At 42.0% G+C, this 23,519-nt stretch overlaps 1 protein-coding gene across 1 annotated transcript in view; it reads right to left on the bottom strand.

Moving 5' to 3' along the window:
* Positions 1-3,171, bottom strand: part of ABCA4 (ATP binding cassette subfamily A member 4) — a 138,756-nt gene extending 135,585 nt beyond the window's left edge. Inside the window, exon 1 of the mRNA XM_060302615.1 lies at positions 3,106-3,171. Coding sequence (XP_060158598.1) covers positions 3,106-3,171 — 66 coding nt within the window. The remainder of the gene's footprint in view (positions 1-3,105) is intronic.
* Positions 3,172-23,519: the final 20,348 nt, after the last annotated feature.

The following is a 23,519-nucleotide window of genomic DNA, read 5'->3' as shown; positions in this document are numbered from 1 at the left end:
TTAATTATTACTATTATTATTAATAGTGCCTCCTTTCACTTTTAAAACTACCCTGGATTGGATGATAAATTATACAGTCACCCTACCTTTGTGGTCTTCCTGACCAGCTAATTAGACGGGGCTTTATACATGGGGGCAGTGTGGGGTAACTGACATGTCTGCCTGTCCTGGAGTCCTGGATCCAGCCCCACCAGTCACTAACATCTGAAGCCTCAACAACCTCATCAGTACCCATGGCGGATAATAGTGGTAGCTCTCTCACGTAACTGAGGTGAGGGTTAAATGAGGTGATACTTAGTGCAGTGCCAGGCACTTACTAATACTTAATAATGTCAACAGAGGAAGAAAAAAAGGGAGGGAGGAAAGCAGAGATCTGAAGATTTTCATTTATGCTCTTAGTGATAAAGAGAGGAGGAATGGGGAAATTTGGTATCTGGTTCTTGCTCCTGCTCTGCTCACAATAGTAAACATCAAAAACCATGAAAGTTTGAGGAATTAAAAACCTAGGAGCTGAGTTATGGGCTGCATGTGTTGTATTTTTCTTTCTTAGAGTCACCATGTTGTGAAGGCAGAAGCTTCCAGAAAGTTTACAGGCAGCTTCAAAAGTTTACAGAAGGAGCCATAAGAGCTTTTACATAAGAGATTTTAGGGGCTGTGGGGATATCTCCATTATACCCAGACATCCTGGAAATTTTCGGAATGTGGGAGCAGAGGGGAAGCTAGCTGGAGGCACACCAGACAGAGACCTCAATTTCCAGGCCATCAGGATGTCATCATACAAATGTCAGCCCCAACTAGGTGCTTCCTGGGAGATTCCCGCAGTCAAGGTCCTCACCCTGAAAGGCCCCATCTCGCTGCAGAGGGGCTGGCAATGTGCTCCCCTAGGAAGCACACTGGAGAAGACAGAGTCCCTGAACAGGGGCCACCTACCAACACCAGCAAAAGGAAGCAGAGACTGTGAGGGCCTCTGAGCCAAACCCTGTGACTGAAAATAGGATTATTCTCTGTAACGTCAACATGCTTTGCCACAGGAATGGAAGCATTTCAGGCCAGCAGCTGTAGTCCTTGGGTACATTTTTTGAGGACCATGAAGAGCACATTGAGAGTCAAATTGAGTGAGAATGTTAATTTCTCAGCATCCCATAGATTATAAGCATCATGCAGGCAGGGACCGTGATTGTCTTGTTGGTCATTGTGTACCCAGCACCTGGCACAGTGCCCGGCAATTATTAAGTATTTGTTAATTGCAGGTTCCTTTAATAACAAATGTTATTAAATGAATAAGTGAACAAATTTAGTAATGAGTCTGTTTCAATTTTGCCTATTTGCATTCTAGAAAGGAAGCTCCCAGAAATGAGAGATTGAGTCTCTGATTACCCCTAGTACTTGGCTCCTGGGATAGCAAATAACTTCAGTGCTAATTTGAAAATCACACCAGCTTTGACAAAGGAAAGCAGCCTGAGGACACTGGTGTCTCCCAGTAGGACAGGGTCCTAACTTGTCTTTCCCCTCCAGCCTCCCTAAGTCCTGCCCAAGCCATACAAGTGGGAAGGATCATCTGTGCACATGGTTGGATTGTGTCCCTTGCTGCTCCCTTTCATGCCAGTTATTAAGCTATTCTACCTCAGTCCCAAACCCTTTTGCCAGCCGGGGCTTCTTCCTCCTGGGTCTGGGCCTAAGACTGGGCTCAGAGACCCCAGCAGCAGCCTCATTGAATCCCTTACCCACAGGGCTGAGTTCCACCTCTGCTAACATCTCCTCTGTGTTCTCTTCTGTATTCCGCTTTCTCCCTTTGGTTCTCTCAGCTCTAGGGGTGGTAGCTGCATCCTGCAGTTGCTACCTCCATGTCACCCTGGAGTTCTGTCACATCCTCAGTTACCAGCTTTGTACTAGCTAACACCTCCTTGTATTAGAGTCCCTCTGACTGGACCCTGACTGAGACACTCATCACAGGTCTTCAGATGTTCCACCTGTTGGCCCCCTTCCCTCTCTAACTTTCTTTCCAACGCCCACAAAAACCCTGTCCTGCCCACACAAACCCACTCTGAATCGAGGCTTGGAAGAGATCTGTTCTCTTCTTCCCTACAGCCTGTCTTCCTCCCTGTCTCCTTCCAAGCTCTCCTGCTTTGCCTGGCTCTCTCTAATCCCAACCCTGCCCACCCCTCAATCCTCCCCCCTTCGTCTTCTCTCGTCTCCTTTAGTCATCTGGCATTGCCACGCCCCTGAGGCCATAGCAATGTGCATTATTTCTTTACAGTTATATATAAAGAAAAAATTTACAAAGGCCAGTCAGATTAACATGTATACCCCTGGGATCCCTGATCTCCTGTGGCTCTTGCCTGTTCTCAGGGGATATTTGGACTATGTTCCTTTTTCTTGCTCTTGGTCTCAAAATATATTTTGGGTTCTCACAGTCAGACTCGAAGTGCATAGGATCTGTGTCTTTTAAGTCCCTGGTCCAGCCCAGTCCCATGTGTGCTCACTGGAAGTCTCAGTAAACATCTGTAGTTGTTGATAAGATATCTCACTGAATCTAAGACACCATCAATTGTTAGATGCACTGTTATTTTTTGCACACTAAGAAAACAATGTGTCACTTGATTGTGAGCTGCAGTCCAATTGCAGAAATGTGAAAAACCAGTGTGCTTTGTAGAACCAATGAAACATAGTATCATTGGATTGGAAAGCTCTTAGAGAGCATGGTTTTCCTTTGAGCCTGATCTTCAGGACTTAGGGCTCTTCCTGCCGCACAGTACGGCTGCACAAGGGCATATGGACAGAGGAGCAGGTTTAAAAAACAGGGGCAGGGGAGGGATGGGCAGGCAATGGATTCATGTTCAGGGCAGGCAAAAGCAGACTTTATAATATGGCTGTGCTGGGCTGTAGGTGGAAGGCAGCTACCTCAGGACAGAGAAGCACATCTTCCTGTGAAGGACATTTGTCAGAGAGGCTCACAGAGGAGCCAGACAGTTACCTGCTGCTTCAGTGATAAATGGCAACCAGCCCATTGGCTACTCACTTTACCCACTCCCACCCCACCCACTCTCTCCACTGTCTATTTGCTCCACACCTCCTCAGTGTGAGACCACAAGCTGCACCTGTTACCTTTTGCCTTTTCCGCAGGGTCCAGTTCTTCCAGAGCAGAAGCTTGATCTGTCTGGCAAAGCCCATGCTGTTGACCATGGAAGACCACTCCTAGCCCTCTGTCTATGGCTGGGGCTCACAGGCAGCAACAGGCATACATGGCACCCAGAGCACCTCCAGCTCAGGCTGCTGTGTCCTTCTCTGGCTGATTAAAGGCTAGTTTCTTCCTTCAAAGCATAATCCCTTTTAATTACACGTAATCCCTTTGTGGAGGAAAACAGGCTGACACTCCGTTGGCACCTTTTTAGGAAGACATGAGTAGCTGAGCACTAAGTGAACTGAGGTGGGGCCATTTCGTGGGAAACCAAGACCCTCAGGCTCCCTACCCCATCAAAGAGGTTTCTGGGGTTCCTGAAGGGCATGCCTTTGGGAATCTTCGACCTTTCAGTTTGGGACAAAATCTCTGTGCATAAATATAGTGCGGGCCGTGTCCTCTGAAATAGCCTGCCCTGAGCCAGCACCCAGGGATTGACATCTACTTTCAAGCCCAACTAGCCCACATGCCAGATCTGAAGTCATCCCTCCCTTTTTTTAACCCTTTATCTTGCTCTGTAGTGACTTTAGGCCAGCTATTTGCAGGCATCCCTGAGCTTAGTGGATGGCAAAGGATTTTTCTCTCTTGTGCTGAAATTGATCAACTAGTCATGGCTACCTGGAGCTGTGTTGGAAAAGTTGCTGGAACCCTCCACGCTCAGCAGAACAGGGCCTGCGACTGACCAGCCATGTCTAACGCAGTCCAGGCTTGAGGACTGGCAGCGGGTGGGTCAGCTACTGTCATTCCAGCTCACAGTGGATGGACTCGTCATTTGGAGGTGGATCCGTGATCCCAAGGGGCATCACAAACAGAAGACTTCCTGCTACTTCACCACTAGGAACTTTTAGTCTCCACCTCTTCAAATCTTACAAGTTGATTCTCTTTGAAAGACTCTAGACCCTTGAGACCTTGATAGGGTGGAGGGAGAGCCATGGAGTAGGAATGGATGCTGACTTCGTGGAGTTTGTGATCTGGTTGTAGACATGAGACATGAACTTGGATAAGTTAACGAGTGTGATGGAATCCATGAGAGCATACGGGCTATGTATGGTGGGGCTTCCAAGAGGATGAGGATGGTTTCTGCTTAGGATATCAGAAAGGCTTCTTGGAAGTGGCAGCATTAAAGCTAGGCTTTGATGAATTACAAAATAACATTTTATAGCATTTTTATGGTTTACAGACCACTTTTGCATACGTTATCTCATTATATGCTTACTACAATTTTGTGAGGTAGGCATTTACTCTGTTTTACAGGCAAGGAACCTGAAGTCTAGTGGGGTTAAATACGTTGCTCAGGGTGACACATGACAACGTTGGGTTACTAAACAAGTCATTTAACCCCCCTGCAAAGACAGGGAGGCAGGAATAACTTATCTTACCCAGGGAAACACCAAGAAGTAAAGCAGGCTGGAGTGGAGGGTATGGATGGAGGAGTGCTGAAAGAGTAGGCTAGAAAGGGAGCCAGGGATCAGACTGATGAATTGATATTACTATTGACTCAACTGAGATTTCCTGAGCACCTATGAAGTGATCTCTGAGTGGCCCACAGGTGCAGGGCACACCCCAACAGGAGCGGGCTCTGGGCAGAATCGCTAAGACATTGTTGCATGCTACAGAATATGGGTTTTATCACGCAGGAGGCTATTGGAAGTAGGTGATGAAGAGGAGGGAGAAGTCAGTTAGAATGACTGGGGTTTAGCGCTTGGCTGGCTGGATAGTGAGGTGGTGGTGCCCATAACTGAGAGGAGAATGCCAGAGAAGGGGCCAGGGGATTAGGAACAAGTGGGAGAAAAGATGGGCTCGGATTTGATATATTGACTTTGAGGTCCCTACGATGACATCTAAGTGGAGATGTTCAGCAGGCAGTTCTGGGGTGGAAACATAGATTTGGGAATCATCAGCATATAAGCAGAAGATTAAGCCCTGGGAGTGATTAAGTAGATTCCCAGGGAGGACAAAGTTGGAGAGTATGTGGGATTGCTCTGGGGAGCTACAGCTGGTGAAGAAATATGCCTCCTTCCAAATTCTCCAAGGGAAGAAAAATAGTGGTGGTCATCAGACATCAGCTTTGTAAATTGTGTCCTGTCATAGTATAAAAATATTCTATTTTTCTTTGAGTTACAACAGAAAAAGTTAAACTATGAGCACTTTGTTCAGTTCAACTGATGATACTCCAATGGCCTTGCCCCTACCTAACTGATGTTCTTGCCTGCACAAGTGTTCTTTTGATGTTGACCCTCTTTTTATCATGCCAAAATATACACAGCATAAAATTTACCATTTTAACCGTTTTTAAGTGTATAGTTCAGTAGTGCCAAGTACATTTACATTGTCGTACAACCATTACTACTATCCATTTCCAGAAATTTTTAATCTCACCAAACTAAAATTCTATACCCATTAAACAATAACCCTATTCCCTCATCCTCCTGCCAAGCACCATTCTACTTTCTGTGTCTATGAAGCTGACTACTGTAGGTACCCACCCATAAATCAAATATGATGTTCTTTTTGTGCCTAGCTTATTTCATTTAGTGTAATCTTCAAGGTTCATCCATGTTGTAGCATATGTTAGAATTCCTTCCCTTTTCAAGGCTAAATAATATTCATTGTCTATATATACCACATTTATCTTACCCATTCATTGATCCCTAGTTATTTGCACTGTTTCCATATTTTGGCTATTGTGAATAATATTGCTATGAACATAGGTGCACAAATATCTGTTCAAGTCTCTGCTTTCAATTTTTTGGGGGGGGGTAAGTACCCAGAAGTGGAATTGCTGGATCAAATGGTAAATATATATTTAATTTTCTTAAGAACGACTGTTTTCCGTAACAGGTGAATCATTTTACATTCCATCTGTAGTGCACAAGCGTTCCAATTTCTCCATATCCTCACCAACACTTGCTATTTTCTGTTTTGCTTTGTTTTGTTTTATAATAGCCATCCTAGAAGGCATGAAATGGTATCTTAAGGTTTTGACTTGCATTTTCCTAATGACTGGTGAGGCGGAGGCTCTTTAAATATTATAACTACACTTAGATGTGATCTCCACCCCACCCTCACCACCACTGCTCCCCCCAGGTAACTAGAGTTTTTTAAAAATTATGTCAGAATAAAAGGCTGTGTTCTTAGCTTTCTCAAATACCTCTGAGAATATGCCTAGTCAATAATGGTGCTGAGGAAGATGGGAGAAGACTAAGACGCGGAGATCACCTTCTTCCCCACAGATACATCAGAAATACATGTACGTGTGGAACAACTCCTATAGAACACGCACTGAATGCTGGCAGAAGACCTCAGACCTCCCAAAAGGCTCTTGGTGCTGCAGCCAGGAGTCAGTGCTGTGCATCTGAGGTGGGAGAGCCAACTTCAGGACACTGGTCCACAAGAGACCTCCCACCTCCACATAATATCAAACGGAGAAAATCTCCCAGAGATCTCCATCTCAACACCAACACCCAGCTTCACTCAACGACCAGCAAGCAACAGGGCTGGACACCCTATGCCAAACAACTAGCAAGACAGGAACACAACCTCACCCATTAGCAGAGAGGCTGCCTAAAATCGTAATAAGTCCACAAACACCCCAAAACACACAACCAGACGTGGACCTGCCCACAAGAAAGACAAGATCCAGCCTCATCCACCAGAACACAGGCACCAGTCCCCTCCACCAGAAAGCCTACACAACCCACTGAACCAACCTTAGCCACTGGGGACAGACACCAAAAACAACGGTAACTAAGAACCTGCAGCCTGCAAAAAGGAGACCCCAAACACAGTAAGATAAGCAAAATGAGAAGATAGAGAAACACACAGCAGATGAAGGAGCAAGATAAAAACCCACCAGACCTAACAAATGAAGAGGAAATAGGCAGTCTACCTGAAAAAGAATTCAGAATAATGATAGTAAGGATGATCCAAAATCTTGGAAATAGAATAGAGAAAATGCAATAAACATTTAATAAGGACCTAGAAGAACTAAAGAGGAAACAAGCAATGATGAACAACACAATAAATGAAATTAAAAATACTCTAGAAGTGATCAATAGCAGAATAACTGAGGCAGAAGAACAGATAAGTGACCTGGAAGATAAAATAGTGGAAATAACTACTTCAGAGCAGAATAAAGAAAAAAGAATGAAGAGAACTGAGGACAGTCTCAGAGACCTCTGGGACAACATTAAACGCACCAACATTCGAGTTATAGGGGTCCCAGAAGAAGAAGAGAAAAAGAAAGGGACTGAGAAAATATTTGAAGAGATTATAGTTGAAAACTTCCCTAATATGGGAAAGGAAATAGTTAATCAAGTCCAGGAAGCACAGAGTCCCATATAGGATAAATCCAAGGAGAAACACGCCAAGACACATATTAATCAAACTGTCAAAAATTAAATACAAAGAAAACATATTAAAAGCAGCAAGGGAAAAACAACAAATAACACACAAGGGAATTCCCATAAGGTTAAGAGCTGATCTTTCAGCGAAACTCTGCAAGCCAGAAGGGACTGGCAGGACATATTGAAAGTGATGAAGGAGAAAAACCTGCAACCAAGATTACTCTACCCAGCAAGGATCTCATTCAGATGTGATGAAGAAATTAAAACCTTTACAGAAAAGCAAAAGCTGAGAGAGTTCAGCACCACTGAACCAGCTTTACAACAAATGCTAAAGGAACTTCTTTAGGCAAGAAACACAAGAGAAGGAAAAGACCTACAATAACGAACCCAAAACAATTAAGAAAATGGGAATAGGAACATACATATCGATAATTACCTTAAATATAAATGGACTAAATGCTCCCACCAAAAGACACAGATTGGCTGAATGGATACAAAAACAAGACCCACATATATGCTGTCTAAAAGAGACCCACTTCAGACCTAGCGACACATACAGAGTGAGAGTGAGAGGATGGAAAAAGATATTCCATGCAAATGGAAACCAAAAGAAAGCTGGAGTACCAATTCTCATATCAGACAAAATAGACTTTAAAATAAAGACTATTAGAAGAGACAAAGAAGGACACTACATAATGATCAAGGGATCGATCCAAGAAGAAGATATAACAATTGTAAATATTTATGCACCCAACATAGGAGCACCTCAATACATACGGCAAATACTAACAACCATAAAAGGGGAAAACGACAGTAACACATTCATACTAGGGGATTTTAACACCCCACTTTCACCAATGGACAGATCATCCAAAATGAAAATAATAAGGAGACACAAGCTTTAAACGATACATTAAACAAGATGGACTTAATTGATACTTATAGCACATTCCATCCAAAAACAACAGAATACACATTTTTCTCAAGTGCTCATGGAATATTCTCCAGGATAGATCATATCTTGGGTCACAAATCAAGCCTTGGTAAATTTAAGAAAATTGAAATTGTATTAAGTATCTTTTCCGACCACAATGCTATGAGACTAGATATCAATTACAGGAAAAGATCTAAAAAATACATGGAGGCTAAACAATACACTACTTAATAACGAAGCGATCACTGAATAAATCAAAGAGGAAATCAAAAAATACCTAGAAACAAATGATGATGGAGACATGATGACCCAAAACCTATGGGATGCAGCAAAAGCAGTTCTAAGAGGGAAGTTTATAGCAATACAATCCTACCTTAAGAAACAGGAAACATCTCAAATAAACAACCTAACCTTGCACCTAAAGCAATTAGAGAAAGAAGAACAAAAAAACCCCAAAGTTAGCAGAAGGAAAGAAATCATAAAGATCAGATCAGAAATAAATGAAAAACAAATGAAGGAAACAATAGCAAAGATCAATAAAACTAAAAGCTGGTTCTTTGAGAAGATAAACAAAATTGATAAACCATTAGCCAGACTCATCAAGAAAAAAAGGGAGAAGACTCAAATCAATAGAATTAGAAATGAAAAAGGAGAAGTAACAACTGACACTGCAGAAATACATAAGATCATGAGAGATTACTACAAGCAACTCTATGCCAATAAAATGGACAACCTGGAAGAAATGGACACATTCTTAGAAATGCACAACCTGCCAAGACTGAATCAGGAAGAAATAGAAAATATGAACAGACCAATCACAAGCACTGAAATTGAAACTGTGATTAAAAATCTTCCAACAAACAAAAGCCCAGGACCAGATGGCTTCACAGGCGAATTCTATCAAACATTTAGAGAAGAGCTAACACCTATCCTTCTCAAACTCTTCCAAAATATAGGAGAGGGAGGAACACTCCCAAATTCCTTCTACGAGGCCACCATCACCTTGATACCAAAACCAGACAAGGATGTTACAAAGAAAGAAAACTACAGGCCAAAATCACTGATGAACATTGATGCAAAAATCCTCAACAAAATACTAGCAAACAAAATCCAACAGCACATTAAAAGGATCATACACCATGATCAAGTGGGGGTTGTTCCAAGAATGCAAGGATTCTTCAATATACACAAATCAATCAACGTGATACACCATATTAAAAAACTGAAGGAAGAAAACCATATGGTCATCTCAATAGATGCAGAGAAAGCTTTCGACAAAATTCAACACCCATTTATGATAAAAACCCTCCAGAAAGTAGGCATAGAGAGAATATTCCTCAACATAATAAAGGCCATATATGACAAACCCACAGCCAATATCGTCCTCAATGGTGAAAAACTGAAAGCATTTCCACTAAGATCAGGAACAAGACAAGGTTGCCCACTCTCACCACTCTTATCAACATAGTTTTGGAAGTTTTAGCCACAGCAATCAGAAAAAAAAAGAAAATAACAGGAATCCAAATCGGAAAAGAAGAAGTAAAGTTGTCACTGTTTGCAGATGACATGATACTATACATAGAGAATCCTAAAGATGCTACCAGAAAACTACTAGAGCTAATCAATGAATTTGGTAAAGTAGCAGGATACAAAAGTAAAGCACAGAAATTCGTGGCATTCCTATACACTAAGGATGAAAAATCTGAAAGTGAAATCAAGAAAACACTCCCATTTACTATTGCAACAAAAAGAATAAACTATCTAGGAATAAACCTACCTAAGGAGAAAAAAGACCTGTATGCAGAAAATTATAAGACACTGATGAAAGAAATCAAAGATGATACAAATAGATGGAGAGATATACCATGTTCTTGGATTGGACGAATCAACATTGTGAAAATGACTCTACTACCCAAAGCAATCTATCCCTATCAAACTACCACTGGCATTTTTCACAGAACTACAACAAAAAATTTCACAATTTGTATGGAAACACAAAAGACCCCGAATAGCCAAAGCAAACTTGAGAATGAAAAACGGAGCTGGAGGAATCAGGCTTCCTGACTTCAGACTATACTACAAAGCTACAGTAATCAAGACAGTATGGTACTGGCACAAAAACAGAAATATAGATCAATGGAACAGCATAGAAAGCCCAGAGATAAACCCACGCACATATGGTCACCTTATCTTTGATAAAGGTGGCAGGAATGTACAGTGGAGAAAGGACAGCCTCTTCAATAAGTGGTGCTGGGAAAACTGGACAGGTACATGTAAAAGTATGAGATTAGATCACTCCCTAACACCATACACAAAAATAGCTCAAAATGGATTAAAGACCTAAATGTAAGGCCACAAACTATCAAACTCTTAGAGGAAAACATAGGCAGAACACTCTATGACATAAATCACAGCAAGATCCTTTCTGACCCACCTCCTAGAGAAATGGAAATAAAAACAAAAATAAACAAATGGGACCTAATGAAACTTCAAAGCTTTTGCACAGCAAAGGAAACCATAAACAAGACCAAAAGACAACCCTCAGAATGGGAGATAATATTTGCAAATGAAGCAACTGACAAAGGATTCATCTCCAAAATTTACAAGCAGCTCATGCAGCTCAATAACAAAAAAACAAACAACCTAATCCAAAAATAGGCAGAAGACCTAAATAGACATTTCTCCAAAGAAGATATACAGATTGCCAACAAACACATGAAAGAATGCTCAACATCATTCATTAATCATTCGAGAAATGCAAAGCAAACTACAAGGCTAGGACCTTACATGTGGATTGGGAATTGTGCATGGTTTGGGAATTGTGAAGTTAACATATCAACCCATATTTACCTTCAGAAGTACAAAAATTTAAGACAAATGATGAAGTTTTAAAGATTTCCTCGCTCCTATTTCTGAAGGTTGAAATGCAGTGTTATCAAGAAAGAGACATTCTGGGAGTTCCTGGTGATCCAGTGGTTAGGACTTGGTGCTTTCACTGCCATGGCCAGGGTTCAATCCCTTCCCACAAGATGCGTGGCATGGCCAAAAAAAGAAAAAAGAGAGAGAGACATTCTGTTATTTGTACCAATTATTCTGCAAAAATTCAATAGCAAAGAAAAATAATTTATAATTTTAAAAAGTTTCTATTTGGAAAAAATACTCTGAAAAATATATGTTAAATGCGTTAGAATCACTGTAATTTTGGAGTAGAGATAAATGTGATAATGAACTAATACCAATAGATAGCCATAGTTCATTTCAAACAAGCTGAGGAAAGTAAAATGTTCCCTGAACACATCACTGAAAATATTATATTTCTTTGAAAACGGTGATTATAGGTAGGGTGGGAAGCATTGTGAATCTATGTCGTAAGCATAAAGACAGTTTTGAGACATCACAATGTAAGATAAAGGGGAAATATCTTGATTTCTAACTTTGAGTTCATTCCTACCGAATTTAAAACTAAATCACTGGCAGTTAAATCCTCAAACTCCTTCAATCATGATGAAAAACATAAATATTTCCTCAGCTTATTCAATAATATTTGATAATAGTGAAATAAGTGAGTATCAGTTTATGTAATTTTCTCCGAAAAAAATATGAAACCTGGGTAGGAGCTGCCAACAGATTGGCTGCCTAACTCACAAAGAATTTTTCTCTTCTGAGGGTGGCCCCAACGCCAAGGGAAGGGTCTACAGTAGACTAGTAAATGCTGCGGGTCCCTGGCCATAGCTGACTGGTCATGTGTGGTTTCCTGACCTTAGCTGGGCCAATCAGAGCCTAGTCACAGAATATTTTATTGTGGACCTGAGAGAAGCTTGAGTTCAGCATTACAGAAGCACAGAAGCTGCTGGAGAAATTAGAGGCCATGCTGGGTCACTAGGTTCAGTTTGTAGTTTGTGCAGGAGAAGAGTAGAGTGGCTGAAATCTCACTTACTTTTGCGGACCAAACCTTGGGCCTTGGTATACAGCTGCATCCAAGAAAAAGGAGTGCTTTTTTCAATTCACAAAGATGCCTCTGCTCACCAAACTATGCAACTGTGAAGCTGCCTCCACCTTCTAATTTGCACAAAAGTGCCATAGGACGGGCAGTGGACCCAAGGCTGTGGACCCCACCGCTGAGAGAAATCTGATCCACAGTAAGAGGGAATGAAGGGAATGCACAGGAGAGGCCAAGGCAGAGAGCATGAGTCCCAGCTGCAGCTGTGTCCCTGTTTCCAGCTGTCCCTGGGACACAGCTGCTCCCCTGCTTTTCTTTCAGGCAATTTAGCTGTGAGACACCCCAATCCTTCCAATAAAACCCACTTTAGCTCAAGTTTGGCTTCTATCACTGGCAACCAAAAGACTCCTGACTAATGTGAGTTATCTTAATCCAGGAGAGGATATGACCTGGACAACTGACATAGGGCAAAAAAATTTATTTGCAGCCTATAGAATGTATCTGAATAAATTTCCTGGGCAGGTACGTGATTACAATATTAATATAGCAGAAAATCCAATAGAGTTGCAGCAAAGTTTATAGAAGAGCTATACTGCCGTAAGGATCTTTTAAGAAAGCAGAAGAATTCCAAAATATTCAGTGTCGTCAATTCCTATATCCATTAGGAAAAGGTTGGCAATTTTTAAAAACATGCTCATCAGTGTGAAGGCATAACAAGTGGGAAGATGTGTGTGTTCAAAACACAGCAGCCATTGTGCATTGTTAGCTGGGACTGAAGTTCTTTCATAGTTTATCAAAACTGAAAATTATATCAACTGATTCTGTGAATACTGTACTTTGGTGGCCAGTGAATCAAGTGGGACATTGCTATTTGTTTCCAATTTTGAACCAGCTTTTTGTTTAACATTTATTTACCGTTCACTAAGTGTTCAAGAATTCTTTCTAAAGAGCCTCAAAGGGAAACTGTAAACACATTTTTTCTTTGTTTTTAAAAGTAGAAGCAATACCACATAGTTTATCATCAGAGAGAAATGGTGAATGTTTCCAAACCATTTGGCACAGAGTAGAAGAGATAATTATTTTTCTTCAAAAAATAATCTCTACATGTCTTGTATTTAAAAATATCTTTGGAGGAGAAAAATAATGAAATCATGCGACTTTTGGCAGTGCATTTTTTCTACCTCCTCAGGACAGTATAAAATTAATATCTTTTGGGACTTCCCTGGTGGCGCAATGGACAAGACTCTGTACTCCCAATGCAGGGGGCCCAGGTTCGATCCCTGGTTGGGGAACTAGATCCCACATGCATGCCACAACTAAGAAACTGGCGAGCTGCAACTAAGGAGCCCACCTGCCGCAACTAAGGAGGCCTGGAGCCTCAACTAAGGAACCCACGTGCCAAAAGCTAGACCCCACGCAACCAAATAAACTAAATAAATAAAATAAACTTACCATCATGTTATTTTAAAAAAGTAATATTTTTTAATATGGATTGTTAATCATATTACTGGATTTAAATTGATATTTTTTCTTGAGAATGGTTATACCAAAATAAAAATAATTTCTGAATTATCAAGTACATCAGTAGCAAAATACATTAAAAATTCCTTTACAGACTTGATGCAAGTGTAATCCCAGAACTCTGCTTTTACCTAAAATATCTACAGCTCAATTTTATCTGTTAATCAATCTTGACTCTTGCTTGATGTGGTCTGATTAATGAGCCTTGTTGCTTGGGGCTATCATATGTTGCTTTGACTTGGTTGATCACTGCAGCAAGATTGGCATGCTCATTTTCTACTCTGCCTTGCTAGAACATTTACACGGTGTCATAAAAGAGGTCCATCACTAATTTTCATGGAGTAGAAACTAATGATCAAACTAACAGAATCTAAGCTTTCAGTAGTATTATGCAATCATTGGCCCCATCTGCTGAAAAACAAATATTTTACTAAATTAATCTCTCCTATGAGAATCTTGCACCTTACCTGGCACTAATTTAATCTTTCCTGTAAGAATTTTGGACTTCAGGTTTTTGTTGGGCTAACGTGCAGATATTGAATTTTAAATTTTGAAAATAGCAATTGAAAAAAATTTACGTGAAACATTTCTAGCAGCTTCTTTCTCACTTAGTGAGAGGGGACACTGCTTTCATGTCTAAGCCATCTTTGCCCATCTACTCTGTAAATATTCCAGATTCTCACTGGGGGACTATGTAGAGGGAGAGGTCTAGGATGGAAATCTAGGGAATTCACCATTTAAAAAAGCAGGTACATAAGTGTCTTATCACACCATGCCTTCTAATAGCAAAACCTCGGAAATTCACCAAACACCCGTCACAGAAGAATGGATAAATGAATTGTGGTGTGTTCTCTCAGTCAAAGCTCATACAGCAATGAGCGGGAACAAACTCCATCTAGAAAATCATGGATAATTCTCCCATACACATGCTAAGCAAAAGCCGCCAGATACAAAGCATTCACAGTTCACATTTATCAATGCATAAAGGTCAAGCACAGGCAAAACTCATGCTTGATTTTCAAGCTACTCTTTGGGGGGCATGGTGGCTGGAAGGGGGTATAAGGGCCATTTCTGTGGGCACTGGAAACAGTCTGTCTTTTGATCTGGGCGCTAGTTACTTTGGCATGTTCAGTTTGTGAAAATTATCAGCCTGTAAACTTACGATTTGTACACTTCTCAGTATGTGTGTTATGTTTCAATAATAATAGTTTCTTAAAAAGCAGGTGAAGGAAGAGAACCCAGTGAAGGTACCTGAGCAGGATGAGCTAGAGATGATGGGAAAAGGTCTGGAAAGAGGGGTGCCCTGGAAGCCATAGAAAGAGGAGGTTTCAAGAAGGAAGAAATGGTCCGAAGCCCCAAATGGCTCAAGAAACCTTGAGTAGGATGAAGACTGAAAGCTGTCCGCTGGATTTGATGACTCACCTCTGAGAGAACAGTCTTATGGGAGGCAGAAACCAGACAGCAGAGGACTGAAGAGTGAGATGCAGACAGCACAGGGGGACATCGGGTTAGGCAGGTCTTCTTTCCCTGAAGACAGGAGAGATTTGACCATGTTAATATGTGGGAAAGAGCCAGTTGAAAGGAAGATGCTAAAGTTAGTGGGGATGATTAATGGGGCCCCAGGGAAGGGGAGGAGGTGGAATTAGCCTTGGGCAGGGGCAGGGACACCTTGCATCCCACGAATACTGTGGGAAGGAGGCCAGCGAGGTGCAGGTGCAGATTCACTTACTGAGCGGAGGCTGGGAGCAGAGGGAGCCCACCCTAGTGGTTCCTATCTTAAATGTGGCAAAGGAAAAATATTAGGAGATTAAATGAGATGATGTGAAAATACCTTGCGAATTACAAATGGGTAACAGACGTGCAAATTTATTTCTCATCTTTCCTTTGTCCCCCTTTGAGCTTTTGTTAAGCAAAGTATATGTTTAGCCATTTATAATGGGAGAGTAATTTATCTACAGTGTGTAGAGATCTTAGGAATCAAATTATTCATTGAAAATCCCCCTCCCCCCACATACTTGCTGTTATATTCGCCTAATTAAAAATAATTGGCAAATCATAGGTAGAGACTTGTTATCAATTCAGCTTGACAGTTCACACCAATAACCAGCACCAACAAAAGGGTTTTCTGGAGATTCTTTTCCCAGTTACAGTTACTTCTGCTCTGGGAGGGCAGGGCCCTTTGAAAGGTCTGCTGTCCCTGGGAAAACAAGGTCTGAGTTCCTGGGTCTCTCCCTCCACCTCGACCTGCGCGGCTGATCCACCAGGCCTCGGTGGTTTCCCTATAGTACTCTTCTCTTTCCTGGATGCCCAGCGCCATGTTCCTGGAGTTGGTCTGAATTTCTTCTCATTCTTCAGACTGCAATGGGACTTCTACTGGCATCCTCACTTCCATCAAAGGCAGATCGATTTGGGGAAATTTTCATATGGAAATTTAAGCACTGGAAATGTATTCATGTCAGCTATCTTGGCGTGATACCTTTGCAAAATCTTCAGGGAGTTTTAAGGTGTGGGGGTGGCAGCCCACATACCCCAGTATAAAGGACTCTGTCTGGCAGAATAAGTGAGGCTAAATCAAGCTGTTATCAGAAACGAGGAGGCAGGTCGCTGTTCCAAGCACATTTTATGCACTCACTTCAAAAGCTGTGTAGAGTTTTGCTGACTTGACATTCAGAAAACCCACAAGAGCCCAGAGATTTCACATTTTCTGGGTATTAAGTACAAAATACTTGCCAGATAACAGAGTTTTAGGGGATACTGAGGAGTGTTTCATAGCAGACCATTAGTCTGGGATGTTATCACACGAGCCTCAGCAGGGCTTTGAGCTGCTGGCTATGCCCAGAGTCTGACATCACCTGAAGAACCTCTCTCCTGGGGCCAGACCTGCCACTCGGCAACCTCAGGGTATCATGAGCTCAGCTTCCAGAACCAGACATTCTGAAGGGCTCCGGCTAGAGGCAAGCAACAAAGCAAGGGACAAGCTTAAAGAGCAGAGGGAAAGAGAGATTTCAGTGCCAAAAACAACTGAGAATCAGGGACCTGGACTAATTCAGAACAAATTCTTTGTGGTGATCCATTTAAGAAGACAAATAATAGGGATAACCTGAGTGCGTGTGTAGAAGGTGTGGGCTCATTACAACGTTAAGGAAGACCTGGCACCCGTCCTCAGGCATTTGCCATCAGGTGGTTAACAAGTGAAGTCTCTGCAGACCCTGCCTGGCGTGTCTGCATAACTCAACAACAGGTGCAGAGCCTGTCTCGTGGGCAACCTCACAACGGGCCAACGATCAGAAAGAGCTTGCTCCAATTTCCCCGCCAAGTGGCAAAACCACACAACAGCCAAAAACCGTGTCAGCTTCCCAGTTACTGTTTGACCTTGAGCATAGGAACACAGGAGGAAAATGGAAACTACTTAGGTAGCATTCTGTGAGGGTGGTGGAAGTGGCGTGGGAAAATATTTCACATGGTTCTTGCCTGCTCAGCCTGACAAAGAAAGCTTGTGGCTTGCTGTCAGATTCCTTCGGCTAAATTTGTCAAAGGGAGAAAAACCTCTCTCGGGTGAGGGAAATCTCTCTCTTCAAACAGCTCCGTATCACCCCCACTCCTTAATGACTCAGCACCCCTGGCCCTCTGTTTCCCCCCTCTTTACATCTTCTGGGGCAGGGGGACGGGGAAGAGGTCCACATGCAGAGCTACAAACTGTGTGTCAGTCCCTGCTCTGGGCTCATCCCTAGCTCAACCCCAGTGGGAGCGTGGCTTAGCCATTTTAGCAAACACAGACAGCCCTGGCAGCACTGGGGTCCAAGCAGTTCCCCAGCAATCTACCTGGAGCCCCCATGAATGGTGTGCAAGCACTTCCGTCCCCATAGCTTAATCAAATTCTGATTCTCTTTTCTCCTTAATGAAATTAAATTATTTTAAAAGTGCTACTCCTTTATATCAATCAGGATTTGAGTACAAGGACTGTGGTATGGGGGAAAGTCCCTGTCTTTGGAACCAGAGAGACCCTGGTTCGGATCTCAGACTACCCCTAGCTGTGTGACTGCTGGTGAGAGAAAATGTCTGTATTAGACCAGGAACTTCTCAAGAAAATACCTGAAGGTTTTTGTTTTTTTTTTAAATAAATGATGCTTCTTTATTTTACTCTCAACAGCTGTTTAAGTTGCTAGATTATATTTGGAGAAAAACTGAACATGGTCCACTGAAGTCCCTTAATACAGAAGACTATGTTGCTTTCTTCTGAAGTCACATCAGGCCAGTATTGGTTTCTCAGCAAGCCTGGAGAAGCCATCTTAAATGAAAGCCCTGTATCAAAGGCTTGCAAAACAAGCCTCACAGTAGAATAGTTGTCACTAGCTTTCAACCTTTAGCAGCTAAGATGCATCTAGGGACCGGCAAATACACAGGGCCTGAACTGAGGAATCAATCCCAGTAGGGCTGTTACAAACCTTTCCAGAGCACTTAGGCTTTCTCCCTGAAACATGTTTAAGATACCAAGAGTAAATTCTCACTTTTCAAAGTAGAGACTCATGCCCTGAGTAGAGGTACATCTTTGGTTTGAATCCTCTGTGTAAGGCAGGGTAAAAAGCATATTTCTTGGAGAAGGAATAAAACAACCCATTGGCTCGAACTGCCTTCCTTATGGGGTAAGTGAATTCACACAGAGTCGGAAGGTGGCGGTGGGGGGTGAGCTTTGGAGAGCATGTCAACAGAGCTCTTTACTGTTATTATTACTGTTGTTGAAGACATGAAGAGATCAAGAGAGATCAATCAGAGATAGACCTGACAAGCTCCTCCGAGATAAGACTGTGTTTTCAAACAGAGCACTTTTGTCAGTGTTTCCTAAAATCATTTGCCTTCTACTTTTACCATGTTTGCCAGATCCAAGTAATACCTGTACTTTATTATTTAATTCACTTTAAATCGACTCACTCTTTATACTTAGCTGAATTCTCAACAATAACCTGGGAAATCACAGGGTTTTTTATTTTTCTAAAGTACTTTAGAGCAAAGAACTATTAAAATACATTTTTCAAGTACCTCTAAAAATAATCGTGTCCCACCAGTAGGCACACCATACTTTGAAGAACACTTTTTTAGATGATCAAATGTATCATGAAAGGAGTGACTATTACAGGGGATTAAGAGTTCTTTTTCTGTATTACTCACCACACCTTTTCCCAGTCTCTTGCTGGTTGAATAAACTTTTAATAAAGACCCCCCCTCCCCCCAGCTTCTTTAATATCTAAACATACTTTTATGTGCACCATTCTACTTGATCTTCCCAACTCCCTGTGAGGTGGGCTGGATAAACATTATGACCGTGACTCAAAGAGGAAATTAAGGCTCATATTTTATTTTTTTTAATTTTTAAATTTTTTAAAAATTTATTTATTATATTTTTATTTATTTTTGGCTGCATTGGGTCTTTGTTGTTGCACACGGGCTTTCTCCAGTTGCGGCGAGAGGGGGCTGCTCTTCGTTCCAGTGTGCGGGCTTCTCATTGCGGTGGCTTCTCTTGTTGCGGAGCACGGGCTCTAGGCGCGTGGGCTTCAGTAGTTGTGGCTCAGGCTCTAGAGCACAGGCTCAGTAGTTGTGGCACACAGGCTTAGTTACTGCACGGCATGCGGGATCTTCCCAGACCAGGGCTCAAACCTGTGTCCCCTGCATTGGCAGGTGGATTCTTAACCACTACACCACCAGGGAAGCCCAGGGCTCATATTTTAAATTACTTACTCAAAGATACATAGGTAGTCAGTAATAAGGCAGGAATAAGAGCTAAGCTTTCTGACTCTTTATCAGTAACAGCCCACGTCTCCTTCATAGCAAACTCATGGATGACAAGAGCCAGGTGTGAGGGAGTGTGTGTGTGTGTGTGTGTGTGTGTGTGTGTGTGTGTGTGTGTGTGTGTGTGTGTGTGTGTGTGTGTGTGTGTGTGTGTGTGTGTGTGTACAGGTGTCTAAGCTACTCTCATCATCATGTATTGATTTCAAAGACAGGGACTTAAGTCAAGGTCAACTTGCCACAGAGGCAAGACTTCTGTTCCAATTCAATGGAAAATAATGTGACTTCCATTCTCTTCAAGATTTTGGTAGTTAAGGACACATGCCTTAGGGTGAACATACTTGGGTTTGAAACTCTATTGCTCTGCTTATTAGGTGTATGACCCCGGGAAATTTTTTTTAATTGAATTTTGATCAGTTTCGTCATCTCTAAAGTGGGAATAATAATACCTATTGGCGTAGGGGTGTTGTCGATAGCGGCTGTGGATAACTCCTACATCATAGGGCAATGATTTAATGTGATGGTATGCAAAGAAGAGCTTATTGTCACTGTGCTCAGTCTAAAGCGAGCATTAAATGATGGCTATTATTACTTTGATAAGAAACGCCTACTGTTGATGCATTTGCTATCTGATATTTTGAAATCAATGGTGAGATAACTGAACATTTCAAATGGAGGTCCATCTTCATACATATAAAAATATACCTGTGATAATGGGTAAGTCCATTCAAACATTCACTATTTCCCCTCTAAATGCAATAATAATACACTGACCTCTCTCTGTGACCCAGTAACCATTGCCAACCCCTCCAAATACCTTCACAGCAACAAAGATATTTACATTTTTACAGGCTTACAATGTACATTAACTCAGGTATACTAACTCACCTGTCTCTCACAACTGCCTTGTGATGCAGATATTATTCTCATTTCACAGATGATCAAACACTCTCAGAAGGTTGGATGACCTGCCAAGGTCACATAGTGTGTAAATAGAAAAGTTGGGGCAGAAACATAGGCCTTCTCATTCTTTCCCACCACATGAGTCTCTGACAAAGCAGGAAATAAACACATGGTTGAATCTTCCTTTGGCTTACATCTCCTCTTCCTGGTACATAATGTCATAAGCTTCTGCAAAATGTTACCCAATGCATCAGTGAGTGGGAAGTATCCCCTTTCTGATTGACACGAATGCAGGAAGCAGTTATTAACTCTCCATCCTAGATGCCACTGGTCTGTCATGGTTTTATCCCTTTTGTTTAAACAGGGAAATCAGGCAGCTGGCATTGAACATTTTATAAAAAGGAAAACTGAGTCATCTGTTTTTCGATGATTTCCATCCTAACCTCCTTCTGTCTTGCTAGATGGCAAATAGTTTCCAGACCATTTAGTGACTCAGCTACAGGATGGCAGCTTGTCTGGGATTCCAATTCAGTTTCAGGTTGCTAATTTCCTATTTCCTCCTTGTTTCAGAAAGTATCACAGTAGACTTTAATTACCTCTGCTGGCATGCAAAGGAAGGAGAAAAATGGGTTGGTTTTACAAACTGTTGTGCCCTTTCCATCCTGAAGGTGAGACCTTTGACTGAGAGCCTGCAGGTCAATGTAACACCCAGACATCTTTTTTTTTTTTAATTTATTTAATTTATTTTTATTTTTGGCTGCATTGGGTCTTTGTTGCGGTGCACGGGCTTCTCATTGCAGTGGCTTCTCTTATTGCGGAGCACGGCTTCAGTAGCTGTGGCGCACGGGCTTAGTTGCTCCGCGGCATGTGGGATCTGCCCAGGCCAGGGCTCAAACCCGTGTCCCATGCATTGGCAGGCGGATTCTTAACCACTGAGCCACCAGGGAAGCCCCCAGCCATCTTTTTTTTTTTTTTTTTTTTTCAGCCATCTTTTTAAAAGGTCAAATAACCCCCTTCAATGGGCTCTAGGGCCCAGACTTCACTCATGATTCTGAGAAAAAGGAAAGGAAAGGAAAGCAAAAATGGAGAGCAAGGGAAAGAGGGGGAAAATAACTAGAAAAGTTAAGGGCAGACAGAAAGGAAAGGTGCTAATAACCTCAGGTCCTTCTCACAGTCCCTAAACCCCAAGTAGGGAAAATCCCAGTGGTACTCAAACAGTTGGAAAGCATCACTATTCTTCTCTCCTCTCCTCCCACAAAGGCTTCACAGACTAAACCACCATTTCAACTGAGCACTTTTGCAACATTGTTTACCAACTGCTTCCCCACTGTAGAGAAGTGTTATCCGTGTCAGATTACTTAGCGTGTTCTCTCTTGATTAGATTATGAATTATATCTGCAGTTGTTTTAGTGGTGTCTGTATTCTATTTTCATTTGGATTAAAGGGTAGGATTTGTAAAACATTCCCAACCGCTTTGGTAAGACAGTTTAATTCACTGGACTTGAAAACACTGGCTTCAAGACTGAATTTCAACCAGGAATAAATGTTTCCAAGGGGCATATAAAGTTCTCTGGTATACAAATACACTTGTTAAAAAACAGATTAAAACAAAAAACAGTTTAATACCTGCCTAGCACAGAAAGCTCCCGTAACAGCCTGGGTTGTTAAGCCCTTGCACAAGTTACCTTCAGATACTGGAAGTAGGAAAAAAAAAAAAGGCACAATCCAATCCTTCTGTGTCATACCCCCTGCATCAGAATCAACCTGGAACAGCTGTTAAACATAAAGATTCCCAGGCGTGGTGGCTACGCCACTCAATCAGAATCTCTGGGGGTGAGGCCCAGGAATCTGGGCCTCAAGCTTTTCAGGTGATTCTGATGCACTTAGCGTTTGAGGAGCACCCTAGAGATCAAAAAGATGGGCCAGTCTTCCACTGGGGTGCCAGGGTTTGCCTTCAGACACTGTCATCCAAGCCCTATTAATTTTCATGGCTTTAGGATTGCTACAAACCAACCGTTGTTGTAGGAACCACCAAGAGTGGAATTGGTTTATACTAAGAAAATACAACACTGACGTCCGTTACATCACCTGCAAATCTTTGGGAATTTTAACTTATTGAATCATGTAACTCAGCTCTGGGATCTTTTACGTGAAGTGCTTATTTGAACACACATTCACCCATTTTTAATTCAAGGAAAAGGACTCCATAAAGACTGTTTATGATAAAAAAGTTATATTCTTTCTGCAATCTTAGATTGTTAGCAACCAGAATCTCCTTACAAAAAAAATTTTTTTTTAATTACAAAATGTTGGGCCTGTCCGGATTAAGTCAATAATTTGGTGGGCTCAAATGACACAACTCAAACAAGTGCAGCTGTGGCTTTGTCAGTATTTTATTTACTTAGAATCACTGGACTTACTTGATGTTATGACTGCCAATGACCCCTCAACTGAAGCTCCATCTCAAACCAGTTCACCAATTATGTAAATGTCAACGGCAAAGTCCATTAACAATTCCCAGGAAATAAAAACAGAATCTGGGTAATAAAATAAAGTCTAATCTTTCTTTCCTTTGTGCTTCGTCTAGTTTCGCTTGCTCATGGGGTGCTGCATGCAGAGGCCTTGCACCTGGCGCTTCAGGCCGAAGTTCCTAGTGCCAAATGGCTGCACCTGTGGGTGGACTGTGTACAGAAGTGCTGCACGTGACACTTCAGTTCAAGATGGCAGTGGGGGGCCATGTGCAAAGATGCTGCACCTGGCATGTGGATCTGCAGCACTCTGAGCAGGGCAGTTGCACCCAACCTGGAAGAACTCTGCCCCCCTCCCCACTGATGAGAACCCTATAAAGCAGCCCACCAGTGGCCTTTAGGAGAGCGTGTACTCTAGAGCGAGAGCTTGCACCTCTCCATTCTTTGA

This window comes from Globicephala melas, chromosome 1 (assembly GCF_963455315.2).
Source record: "Globicephala melas chromosome 1, mGloMel1.2, whole genome shotgun sequence".
NCBI classification, from domain to species: domain Eukaryota; kingdom Metazoa; phylum Chordata; class Mammalia; order Artiodactyla; family Delphinidae; genus Globicephala; species Globicephala melas.
The sequence above is the reverse complement of the archived record's forward strand: the minus strand, read 5'-3'. Positions and strand labels throughout refer to the sequence as shown.